Source organism: Lissotriton vulgaris, chromosome 4_1 (genome assembly GCF_964263255.1).
Source record: "Lissotriton vulgaris chromosome 4_1, aLisVul1.2, whole genome shotgun sequence".
Taxonomy (NCBI): Eukaryota; Metazoa; Chordata; class Amphibia; order Caudata; family Salamandridae; genus Lissotriton; species Lissotriton vulgaris.
The window spans coordinates 146727416-146740931 of record NC_141691.1 but is presented as its reverse complement, the minus strand read 5'-3'; the positions used below and the strand labels follow the sequence as shown (position 1 = coordinate 146740931).

At 44.2% G+C, this 13516-nt stretch overlaps 1 protein-coding gene across 1 annotated transcript in view; it reads left to right on the top strand.

The window, feature by feature from the left end:
* ATRX (ATRX chromatin remodeler) overlaps positions 1 to 13516 on the top strand; it is a 1771102-nt gene that overhangs the window by 1564017 nt on the left and 193569 nt on the right. Inside the window, exon 31 of the mRNA XM_086918408.1 lies at positions 1745 to 1894. Coding sequence (XP_086774534.1) covers positions 1745 to 1894 — 150 coding nt within the window. The remainder of the gene's footprint in view (positions 1 to 1744; positions 1895 to 13516) is intronic.

Genomic DNA, 13516 nt, shown 5'->3' with positions numbered 1-13516 from the left:
GGGTCTTGGGCTCAAAATTCCACAGACTTGATAATTCTCGCCTCAGTGCCTATTCCAATCATGGATTCCCATTCTCAACTCTGGGCAATAGCTTGCTTAATCTCCACAGTGGCCCCCACAACGCTAAGGATGCTTGGCCTCCACCTTGGGGGTGCCCAGGAGTGGACGCCTCACAGGGAAAGCGAGGATGGGTTCCACAGCGGTATTCGTACAAGCGCCTTGAGACCCTTGCGGGTGAGGAGTGAGCTATACAAGTATCAATTTACATATGAAACTAGTTTCACATGCTTTGCATTAGTCTGCGATCAAGTGATTGGATGCGCAGGTGTTAATTTACAAATTTTTCCTCGAAGTTTGGCATCGACCTAGGCAGATTCGGTTTAAATCATTGTGCTATGGACCATAAGCTCACAATGCCCTAAATATGACCTACACTCAGGATCTCCAATGGGTATCTTGGTAGCTACTGGTTATTCACCTGTACCCTGGAAGTAGCTCTCTGAAGTGGAATTTACCACAGTATGCAGTTCAGAGAGTCTACCCGTTTTGAAGATGGCAGCTCTGCATGTCTCCATATTCTTGGAGTGGCCAACATCCAAGCCCATGACCGGGCCATATGCTTACCACAAACATGTATTGTGACAGGCTGCTGTACCTACAACATGACCTCCTGTCTACACTCTCATTATAGCATGGAGATTGGTCACCTTGCAAGTTCCACTCTTTCAATCATAATATACATGTGAATAATTGGGCCAGAAAAGAAGCACCCGCAATAGCCAGTGGGGAGTTGCTAAGGCAGGGCTTTCCAGTGGTAGTTTGAGAGCCACTAGTAGCTAGACAGTATCCAGGGTGTAGTCCAGAACAATATATAATTCAGCCCAGCACAGTAAACAGTTCAGAGAGTAGCTGGTTTGAAGATAGCAGCACTACACATCTCCGTATCCTTGGAGTGGCCTCCAACAAAACCAATGACAGGGGTAACACACTTACCACAAATACACACTATGATGGCCTGAGGTACCTGCAACATGACCACCTGTTACCACTCTTAATTTAGCAAACTCACAATGAAATTGGTCAATTTGCAACCCCCACTCTGTAGATCATATAACACATGAAAAAACTGGGCCAGAAAAGAAGTGCCAGCACTAGTCGAAGCGGTGTCACTAGAGAGCGGGGCTGCCTGAGACAGACTGGAAGTATGTAATAACTGTTTCAGATGGTAAGAGTGGTGCATGCATGTTTGTATGTATGCATATTTGTTTAAATGTTTCTCTTTGTATATTGTCCCGCCCTGGAAACCATTACTAATGTCTAGGAGCACCAAATGTAAGAGGTTATGATTATTTCTGGCATAATGTTGGCACAGGCATATTAATAGTAAATCTTGACATATGTTGGGCATCCACGAATGAATCGAGGTATAATGTCCACTATCCTTGCCATATTGTGAATACGCTTGGCCTTTAAATGTGGCCATCTATCAAACATTATGTGGTGATTCTTTGCAGCATGGCTGGCAGTCATAGCACAGTGTGGCTTTCACATAATGGTGGGAAGTCTTGACATAATCTAGGCATGTGTGACCTTATAGTAGTAATCCCTAGCATCTGCCCACGGCGAACCAGCAGAAAGAGCTTTATTGAAGGTAATGAACTTGTTGTTTTGGATGAGGATTAGATAAAGGGAGTTAAAATGTCACATGTTTGCTAATTCATTCTCTTCCCTCCTTAAACCACAGGACACTGTTCTGGCAGAGCTGCTTCAGGAAAAGAAGGAGTTTATTGTTACCTATCATGAGCACGATTCACTGCTCGACCACAAAGAGGAGGAGGAACTATCAGAGGAGGACAGGAAGGCAGCTTGGGCTGAATATGAAGCAGAAAAGAAGGTTGGTTGAAATTATATGCATGTTTATCCGGAGTTATTTAAAGTCAGTAAAGATTTCTTCGGGGAAAAATGGTGTTCGAGGCATATGAGCTGCAGATTACACACTGTGCATAGATGGCCACCTAGTGTTGGGCCCGGATGTTTGCAGTTTGTTTTGTTTTAGAAAAGTCTTTGGAAGTCACGGGATAGGTGACTCCTCCTTTGGATGATACTGCGCATGGGCATCGGCTCCATCCCCAGATTGTTTTTTTTCCGCCACCGGGCTCGGATGTGTTTCCAGCGCTCCGTGTTAGAACCGATTCCTTCGGCGCACAATCCTCACCGACTTACAGAAATTACATTTCAAATGCTTTTCCAGTCAACGCTACTCTTCAACACCGAAAACTTTGATTCCGGTCGTCGTCAGCTCATGGAAAGGACGTCATTTAAAAATTGTTCTGAATGTGGGTTGAAGTTTCCCCACACCGACCTTCATGAAGTGTGTGACCTTTGCCTCTCCCTGGAGCACGAGGCCAAAGACTGTTCCGCTTGTGCCTCTTTCCACTCCAAAAAGACTATCCGGGACCGAAGAGCGAGGAGAACAATGGCTCGATCTTCAGCTTTGATGCCAGACATCTTTAAGGAAGGCGTCAACGTTCCAGAACAACACGACGTCGACAGCAATTCCGAGGCAGAAGACTCCGAAGTCGAGGACATCACTCCAGCACAGCGGGTCGTAAGTAAGACCATCGACCCCGACCCTTCCTCGACACACCCTAAGAAGGCCCCGCACACCCTCGCCCACGGTCTCAGGTGCACACTGACACACTGCTTCTACTGGCCCACCTTCGGGCCCGACTTTGAAGCTAATTAAGCCTTCAGGCTACTGTGGCTCGAGTCGACCTTTGCACGGTGCCGGTGCACACTTACCGGCCCCGAAAAAGACAACTTCACCGGCTACGCTGACCTCCAAATCATCGGCGCCGAAACATACCACTACTCCTTCGGCACCAAAACCCAGGTCGGAACCAAGCAAACCCGCTTCGGATTCGGAAAACCACCAGAACTGAAAAAAACATCGGATTCCAAAAATATACCAGAGCCAAAAAAATCCTCGGAATCGAAAAAAGCTTCGTAGCCGAAAAAGACTCCTGCTTCTCCGGTTAAAGACATTGCCAAAAAACCAAAACAAACCGCTTCGGTGCCGAAACCTTCCTCCGCACCAAAAGATCGGCCTCCTGCAGACGACTTACTTTATCCAGACCCTGCTCAAAAGACTCTAGCTAAAGATCCAATCACTGGACAGCTAATTTTGGCTTCAAAAAAGCGACCACTGGACACACCAGCTCCAGCTCCGGATTCAAAGAAGGACATGGCTACCTCTCCCTTAAGACTGCCTTCCCCTTCCCTTTCACCTGTACCATCACCACATCCTCCCAGACCACAACATTCCCCAGCATCCTCTATCATACCAGACAATGACAACAGAGATGATAGCTCTGTTAGTATGGGGGGGGGTAACATACCTGATCCAGCTACTCCTACAGGATCACCTGACCTGTGGGATGATTATACCACCTCAGATGTCCCAAGTGTCCCTTAGGTTGACATATACCCCTCAAGACCTTCCCCGCCAGAAGACACTATGGGTTTCAATCAATTGATTCACAGAGCTGCGCAATATCATGGGGGCGACATACACACAGACCCTGTAGATGAAGACTTCCTAATGGATGCCTTTGATAATGCACAAAGGTCCTCATCCATTTTACCAATCCTTAAAGAAGTGATTAAGCATGCTCCTAAAGTCTTCAAGGACCCAGTCAGACCTCGGGTCATTAACCCTCGTATAGAGAAAAAATATAAAGCTGCCCCCTCAGACCCAGCATATATTAAAGGTCCCGTACCACTAGACTCACTTGTAGTTTCCAATGCACGCAAGAGAGCAAACTCACAAACATCAGGTGAAGCTCCACCACCAGATAAAGAGTCTAAGCTACTTGACGCATCAGGGAAAAGAACGGCATCTCAAGCAGCAAACATGTGGCGTATTGCCAATACACAGGCATTATTAGCCAGATACGACAGGGCACTGTAGGAGTGTAGGGTCTGCTTTCCTATGGTCACCCCACCTTTTGCTTTTTGCTTCACTGGTTTTCGACTTAATGTGGCTGTGGGCCTGCTAATCAGACCCACAGGCCAGCTGCTCTCTCTCTAAATTCACTACAATGTACTTTAGGTGCATTACCAATTGGATACTGGGTCACCTTATGAGCCCCTGTACAGTGTACTATGGGTACCCAGGGCATAGGTGCATCCAAGGACTACCAGGGGCTGCAGCATGTATTATGCCACCCCTGGCTGGCCTCTCACATTGACACAACTGGCTGATCATTCAGCTGGGCAAGGTCGTGTAATCACCCCTTGCTTAGATATAGTATACCTATATCTAACCTTATATCTAGACACATATACACTTATAAGTCACTCCTATGGCAGGCCTTAACAATCCTGGAGGCAGAGTGCTTGGTTTTGTGTGAGATGATGCTCTAGCATGAGATGAGCCTGTCTGCAGCTTTCGGAACCATGTCCTTATAGCTGTTCTAAGATATTGCCATACCATATACTCTGTGCATTATGAACCTCGGGGTCAATACTAACTCTGGTTTGGCTTTATCTAAACATGTTGAGTTCTGGCGACGGGGGTAGCATTCCACCCTTCTAGAGGGAGAAGACATGTTGTTCTTACTATTCCCGGTTAAAGTTAACCAGAGCCTCAGCATCACAAAATGGATGCTGCTGCCACAAACACAAGTCTGACCTCCTGCTACTGGGAGTCCTTCCAGCGAGGGAGGCTTGGACAATAGGTTTCCTGTCTTGGGAGGTGCTAGCACCACCCCAGACAGGCTCTTGTGTATTAGGGCAGAGAGGGCTGAAAGAAAGGAGACACTGCCTGGGGCACACAAGGTGTCCCATGCATAGTCCAGTTCAAACCGGTGCTGGGGCACTCCCGCCCCAGCTCTGGCGCGAAACTGGACAAAGGGAAAGGGGTGTAACCACCCCCTTCCCTGGTCCGACCCATAGGAAGGACCTAGTCACAGTACAGCCCCCTTTAGGAGAATAAAGGTAGGAGCTGATCCCATTCCAAATTAGATTAATCCTGATTTGAAACTTCAAAGAAGAAACTCTGGACTTCGACGTTCTGCTCCACAGAAGACTGAAGAAATCTCCCTTGTGGCCAAGGAGTGACCACCCTGCACAAGCAGGCACCATCAAGCGTCCTAGCGGTTCACTTTGTCGTCCTTCCTGCCGGAACCAGACTTCAGAGCCCAACGAGATCTGGACTTCCAGACCTCTCCGACTTCTACCTACATCTGCTGCACAGCTGAGATCTGTGGGTGCGACGATCAGGTAATCCAGCCCCTAGATTTGGTATATAGGTAGGAGCTTAGTCCCAAGACTTAAGATTATCCTGACTGAAACTCTGAAACGAAACTCTGATCTTCACCGATCTACTTTGCAAGAAGACGACTGAAGAATCTCCCTTGTGGTCAAGGAGTGACCACCCTGCACAAGCAGGCACCAACCCAGCGATCAACGACTTGCTTTGTCGACGCTCCCGCCGGAGCCCGAGCACAGAGCCTGACGAGAACCGGACTTCCAGACATCCAACAGCCCGATCCACAGTCCCAGCAGAGCGGAGACCCGTGGAGGCGACGAGAGACGTGGGACCAGCCATCTTGAAAAGTCTGCGACCTGCTAGTTGTGCAGCACTCGAGGCACCCTCGAAGCTGTGCATTGGGGATTGAGAAGCCCCAGCCCCGAGCATCATCTGCACCGAAGATCTGCCCTGCACACTCCACGAGTTCTGCGTGGGGCCTTTCTGCATTTTCCTGCTCGACGCGTCTGCATTGTCACTTGCCCGTTGGCTAGTGACCATCTTGGCGACGATCCTTTGAATTTACACCGCTGGTCTGGTTGCTTCAGACTGGCCCTTGCTTCCCTCAGAAGAAGCAGCCCCTCAGACCTTGCTGGTCTGAGTAAGAAGCCAACTTCGTTTCCTGCGTGGGTTGCCTTTGCCAAGGCTTGTTGACTCCAATCCTGGAGCCTTCGTGGGAAAGTCCGTGCCTGACTCCTGGTCGTCGTCGACGCCTCCTGGTCCACGTGGCTGCAGAGACAAGCTTCACGACAGCACCTGGTTCCTTCCTTGTCACTGGCTAGTGACTCAGACTCTGTCCCCTCTGCTTTCAGGTCCTCTTCATCTTCGATCCACACTTGGATCCACCCGGACACTTCCAGCCTGCAGCATCTTTCTTCCAGGCTCCATAGGATTCAACGCGAAACCCGACACACTTTTGACACCTATGCACCCGCTTCCTGTGGGTGAGGTAACGCGAGTACTCCGGTGCTCCTGTGGGTATTAACTATCCAACTGTCTAGGTTTCAAGTAACTTTCACCGAGTCCAGTCAGAAGTACCCTAAAAGAACTAGTTTCTATCCTTTACATTCCCATTCATTCTCTATGGTAACCCGCGTGTGTGTTTAGACACTGCACACGCATCCTGTGGGCCTCCTGCTTTCTAACTCTTGGTAGCTCAGCGTAGCCCCAGAGATTCCCTAGGTCTATTCACTTTCCGTGTAGTGGTCCTTATACCACTATTTTAGTATATGGTTTAGCGTGCCCCTAGGGCCCTACTGTATTTTGTGCAACTTATTGTATTTTGTGCAACTTATTGTATTTTGTGCAACTTATTGTATTTTAATTGAATATCTTGTATTGTGCTTATGCCTCTGACCTCATAAAGAGTTCAGAGGGTTTGTCTAGTAATACATAACATATATATTTTATATATATCCTGTGTGGTGTCCTTTCATTTGGTATTAAAGGGGTTGCATTTGGTAAAACAGCTGGCTTCACATGCCCTCTTGAGTTTAGCGTAAGACTGCTCTGTCCATGCTACCTCTAGGATAGCTGGTCTATAAGGTTGACTTTACAACCATCACCATAAGGGTTGTTTCGACTGGTGCAAGGTGCTCACTAGAATAGTAAACATCTTATACCAGGCCAACTTCTCACAGGCACATTATGACAAATTAGAATCATTAATGAGGCACTGTTATATTCTCACTTCTTGGTATTTCCCTTTTAATCCTTCCCTGTATATATTTCCCTTTTAATAGAACCTTTGTCCCATGTTGCACATGCACACTATTCAGATAGTTCCATTTAGAATTGTTATGATCTAAAATGTTATACTGAATCTGGGAGTTTGGAAGACTGGAAGTACTGTGCTGCAGCTGAATAAAACCTGGACTTATCTACATTTCTTGGGACTTCTCTTATTTATTACAAAATTGGCTACGAGGGTGACCAGTACCTACTACTTCTACTTCAGCAGCACAGGTGTGGTACAAAACTGGGAAATTTTGGGAGATTTTGGAGCTGTTTGCTGTATTTACCCATTTTCCAGAAGCTTTTGGATTGATTTATTCTCCAAAAGTACTTGGATTTATTCACCAGAAGTACTTGGATTTTCCTTCAAAAAACTATCATTGGATGCATAACCTGGAGTGTGGCTTGTAAATATAGTGAAAAAGATTCAAGAAAGAATTCGTTTTCTATTTGTCTTTGTGGATTCACTGCAAGAATTGCAAAGTTCCTGATATATTTCTTTTACAAATGCGCTGACTTTTGAGGATTTCTTGTGTGATTTTGCAGATTTTAAACCAAATCTTACTTTTGCGAGTGTTTTCCTTCAAACGCGAAGTCTTCAGTTACAGCGTGCATGCGCCGACGAGGAAGCTGTATCCAAGGTTACAAACAAAGCCACACGCATGCGCTGTATCTATGGTGACGAAGGAAGCTACACGCAACGCATGACGTAATGCGTATTGCGTCGGTAGCCGCCATCTTTGTTTACCTCGATCTCAAGCGTTACGAAGGGAAAGCTTTGTTCCTCAACGGAAGGTAAACAGCGCTGCGAACAGACTTTGGTTTCTTAACGGAAGGTAAAGATACTTTAACAAAAACTATACTCTGCATCTGGTACCGCTACCAAAGATCGAACGTTTGTTTACACCATTACGGAAGGTACTTTTAAAACGCGCTTGTCGGAAATTGGTTGCAACACGCGTAGAAAGTGATTTTAACAACGAGATCACTACACAAGAAGCATTACCACGTATTGCAAGTTTTAATCCTACGCTGACTCCTTTTCAATTTCGCTGACGTACACAGCTTGTGTACTCATTAGTATCTATTATTGAGTTATAGTTATTTACTCTTATTGCATTATTACCATTTATACTGTTTATTTTGCAATTATTTTTACATTTATTGATTAACATGCAGTTCGACCCTCCGTCAAAATTTTTGCAAAACAAAGGTGATCCTCCCATCCCGTGGAATAGATGGAAGGAAGAGTTTATGACATATTTAAAAGCTATTGATGGTGAAAGGATGGGAAATGAAAGAAAGAAAAACATTTTCTTACATTGTTTGGGATCCGAGGGACAAGCTATTTTCAGAAATTTACCAACTGTTCCTGGTGATAATGGGGTTTTTGATGAAGCTATGCTTCGTGTGGAAACACGTTTTAAACCCACCACTAGTCTAGCCTTAAACCGGTACAAGTTTTATACTAGAACGCAAAAAGAAAATGAATCGTTTGATGATTTTCTAACAGGTTTAAGGGCTCTAGTGATGCCATGTAATTTTGGTAATATGACGGATGAGATGCTTAGAGATAATATTATTGTAAATGTTAAGTGCAAGAAAACACAAGAACAATTGTGGATTGTAGGCAACCCAACTTTGCTGGAGTGTATCTCTACTGCTAAGGCTTTTGAACAGTCTAATAAGTGGATGAAGACGATAGAGGAGACAAGCAAAAAGAGTAGTAAGAGTGATAAGTTAACTGAAGAAGTGTGTGCTATGAACAGTGTTGCAAGAGGTTCCCAAAGTCATAAGTTTGGACCACGTAGCCGCATCGTATGTTTTAGATGTGGGAGTTACAATCATGTTGCTACGTTCAAATTTTGCCCTGCTTTAGGGAAGGAGTGCAACAAGTGTGGAAAAATAGGTCATTTTTCCAACTCATGTAGAGAAGACAAAAAGAAAGGTGGGGATAAAGGAAATTATTTCAAGAAAAAGGAAGTTTCTTGTGTGAGAGATGAAACAAACTATGATTCAAGTCTGGTCAGATATGAACATACTGTGTCTGATGAATCAAACAGAGTAAGTGGGATGATTGTGTCTATTATCAGTATAAGTTTACTTGAGGAGGATTATTTGGAGTCTCCAAAATGTGTTGTTAGGTTTAAAGGAGTAGAGTTAGAATTGATGGCTGATTCTGGGTCCCCTTGGACTATCATAACAGAAAAGTATTTTGATGAAAAGTACAGGAACATAATTTCTAAAGGTGAATTGTGTCCTCCTGATATTATGGCAAAAGGTTTCAACGAGTCAAGTATCGATTTTATAGGGTATATTGCCTCCATGATTTATTTTAAAAATCAATCTGCATATATCAAACTGTATGTGGCTGTGAAGGGAGTGAATGTGTTGGGGTGGCGGGATCAATTCAGACTTCACATTACGTTGAATCCACGCAACAAAGATCCCGTCATGGTGTCATATGATGGTGATATGTCAGAGGATAAAGTCAGATCTGTTGAAGAGAGTAATGTTTGGAAGACTCTTTCTGATGAGTTTCCTAGTGTGTTTTCGGACAAATTGGGTAAGTTAAGTGGGTTCACTCATGTTATTAAGCTTAAACAACGAGCCATACCGGTGGTACAAAAACTTAGGCCTGTACCGCTTCATGTCAGAGAAGAATTAAGTGATGCACTGAATGACATGTTAAGAAATGATGTCATAGAAGAAATAGAGTCATCCGAATGGGTTTCGCCAATGGTTTTGGCACGCAAACCTGACAAATCTTTGAGGTTGTGCATAGATTTGAGGGCACTCAATGCCAACATAGTGGTAGACTGTCATCCTTTGCCAAATATCAACGAGGTCGTGAGTATGCTGGGAGGGGGGATGATATTTTCCACGTTAGATTTGAGATCGGCGTATCATCAGGTGGTGTTAGCTGAGGAGTCACGCCATCTCACAGCTTTTATCACACCTCAGGGTTTGTTCCAGTTCAAACGGATGCCGTTCGGTTTGGCGTCGGCAGCCTCCGTTTTTCAGAGGTCTATGTACCAAATATTTAAGGACATGAGTGAGTACGTGAAGTGTTTCCAAGACGATATCTTGGTTTTCTCCAAAGATGATGAAATACACATGGAGCATTTGAGGAATGTGTGCAAGATGCTAGATAAGTTTGTACTTACCATTAAGAGTAAGAAGTGTAAGTTGTTTCAAAAAACTATAGAATATTTGGGACACACTATTTCTGGTGAGGGTGTTGCTCCTAAAAGATCCTTAGTGGATGCTATCTTAAAGGCTCCTGCACCAGATTGTAAAGATAAGTTGTTGTCGTTCCTAGGACTGTGCGAATATTACAGTAAGTTCATTGCAAATTTTGCTACAAAGATGGAACCGTTAAGGGAGTTGACAAGGAAGGAGGTAGAATTTTTGTGGGGATCAAAATAGCAGGATGCTTTCGAAAGTGTCAAACTCGACATGGTGTCAGCACCTACTTTAAGGCCATTTTGTTTGAATAAACTTTGCATTTTGACAGTGGATGCCAGCCTTTATGGTTTAGGTTGTGTGCTTTCTCAACGTTCAGGAAAGGAAGATTGGAATGTTGCTTTTGCGTCCAGATCATTGAATCAAACTGAAAGACGGTATGCAGTCATAGAGAAAGAGTTGTTGGGATGTGTATGGGGTGTTGAGCATTTCCGTAATTACATCTGGGGTGCAAGGTTCCTCATACGCACTGATCACAAGCCATTGGTGAGCATTTTATCACCTGGTGGAGGATTAAGGCCACAGCTCGCATTGCAAGATTGATGTCACGTTTGCAAGAATATAGTTTCGACATTGAATATGTGCCAGGGAAGTTAAATGTTACTGCAGACTGTTTGTCTAGGTTGCCCTGTACTAGTTCTGGGATTGATGAAGATACAGAGGTAGTAACCAGCATTTCTGAAATGTTTCCAGAAAAATACAAAGTTATATCGGAAGATATGTGGAAGAGAGGTATGGATGAGGATGATTTGCTGTGTAAGGTCAGAGACTATGTGAGGTTGGGATGGCCTTCCAAAGAACATGTTCCTGCTGAGATCACGCCTTTCTACAATGTTGCTGATGAGTTGGCCATTGAGGGAGATCTTTTGTTCCGAGCTGGAAAATGTATTCCACCGGTGGCTATAAGAAGTGTGATTTTACAAATGAGTCATGAGTGCCATATGGGAATGTCTTCTATGAAAAGACTTATTAGGTCCAATTTCTGGTGGCCGGGGGTTGATAGAGTAGTGGATAAATTTGTCAGGGAATGTCCCGAGTGCATTGAAAGTGATAAATCGTGTAAGTGTGATCCAGCACCTTTAGTTCCTGTAAAGTGGCCAGATCATCCGTGGCAAAAGTTAGGAATTGATATTGCTGGTCCTTTCAATTTCTTACCACAAGAATGTAGATTTGCCATTGTTGCTGTAGACTATCACTCAAAGTGGCCTGAGGTCAAACTAGTGCCTCATCCAAATACTGAAAGTGTTATTCTATTTTTAAAGGAGATTTTTTCCAGAGAAGGTTCTCCGGAGTGCATTGTATCCGATAATGGGGTACAGTTCAAGTCCTCTCTCATGTTGGAGTTTTTGAGCACGTATGGGATCAAGCACTGTACTACAGCCCTCTATGAACCACAAGGTAATGGTCTAGTGGAGAGGTATAATAGAGTCCTCAAGGAAGATCTGGTTTGGGCTCGCAAATCAGGAGGTCTGTGGAAGGATAAGTTGAGAGAAAAATTATGGTTATACCGTATTACGCCTCATGCCACTACTGAAGTCTCTCCTTTCCGTTTATTAAAAGGTAGAGACCCTGTTTCGGGATTATGTCCTTGGTGGTTTAAGAAAAGTAGTAGTCAACAAATGACTGATGTGAACATTAAGGATGTGGCTAAAAAAGTGGAGCTCAAACAAGACAAGTACAAATGTAATTACGATTATAGGATGAAGGTTAGACAACCAGCATTCATGGTTGGTGATGTTGTCAGGATTCGAAAACCAGGGTTTGTTGTTAAAGGAGAGAACAAATTTGGTAAGCCAATGAAAGTTATGCGTGTCTATCATAATAGTGTTGTTACTCAGGATGGAAAAAGATGGAATGTCAGAAGAGTTTCGAAATGTGTACCATAGTTGATATTGGTTGATTTTTTACATATGCTTCTTCATGTTTGAATGCATTTCTTTTTCTTTAAGGGGGGAAATGTGTTATATTCTCACTTCTTGGTATTTCCCTTTTAATCCTTCCCTGTATATATTTCCCTTTTAATAGAACCTTTGTCCCATGTTGCACATGCACACTATTCAGATAGTTCCATTTAGAATTGTTATGATCTAAAATGTTATACTGAATCTGGGAGTTTGGAAGACTGGAAGTACTGTGCTGCAGCTGAATAAAACCTGGACTTATCTACATTTCTTGGGACTTCTCTTATTTATTACAAAAACCTTCATGATTAGTACAAGGATAGAGCAAATTAGCTTATCCAAGAGGGGAAAATATTACAAACACCTCTATTCGGTGTGCACTTGATGCAGCAGATACTGCCTCTAGGGCGGTTAACACCAGCCTGGCTACGCGTATCGGGGTTCAAACCTGAAGTACAATGTGCCATTCTTAATCAACCCTTTGATGAGCTAATCCTATTCGGACCTAACATAGATGTATCACGTCAAAAAATGAAAAAGGATGCAGATACCGCCAAATCTTTGGGAGCCCTGCAGTCGCAGGCTCCCAGACGTTCATTTTGACGCTCATCCTATCGAAGTGCCACCAGGGGATACTCTTCAGACACACCTTCTACCTCATACAAAGCCCCTACACAGTCCACGTACAGCAAGGGCTACCTAAGGGGTGGTTACAGGGGTAACAATAACAAAGCCAGAGGTAAAAATAACAACTCCCGCTCTGCCTCTACCCCTGCCCAATGACTTCCTTCCCCTTCCCCATTCCACTCCTGTCGAGGGAAGACTTCACCAATACCTGCCAGCCTGGGAAAACATTGCATCAGACAGGTGGGTGCTCCAAATAATTCTATCAGGTTACTGTCTAGAACTAACATCCCCCCCCCAAACATACCACCCAAGCAGCGCCCAATGTCACAAGAACATTTAACACTGCTCAGACAGGAGGTAATATCCCTCCTGCAGAAAAATGCAATAGAAATAGTTCTAAAGCATCAGAAAAACAAAGGAGTATACTCCCTATATTTCCTAATATCAAAGAAGGATGGATCTCTAAGACCCATCCTACACCTCAGACCTCTGTGTTATGTTACGTTAATTTATTTTATAATGCGCACAGCTACCCAACAAGGGTTTCCCAGCGCAAGCCAACAGAAACTGAAAAATCATCTGGTACATAAATAAAGTAATGTACAGGCCTTACATTAGTAACATATCCATGTCCTTTTGTAAAAAGGACCAAACTCTAGAAGAGAGCCAATCAGCTGTCACTTCCCTCTAGAACCTT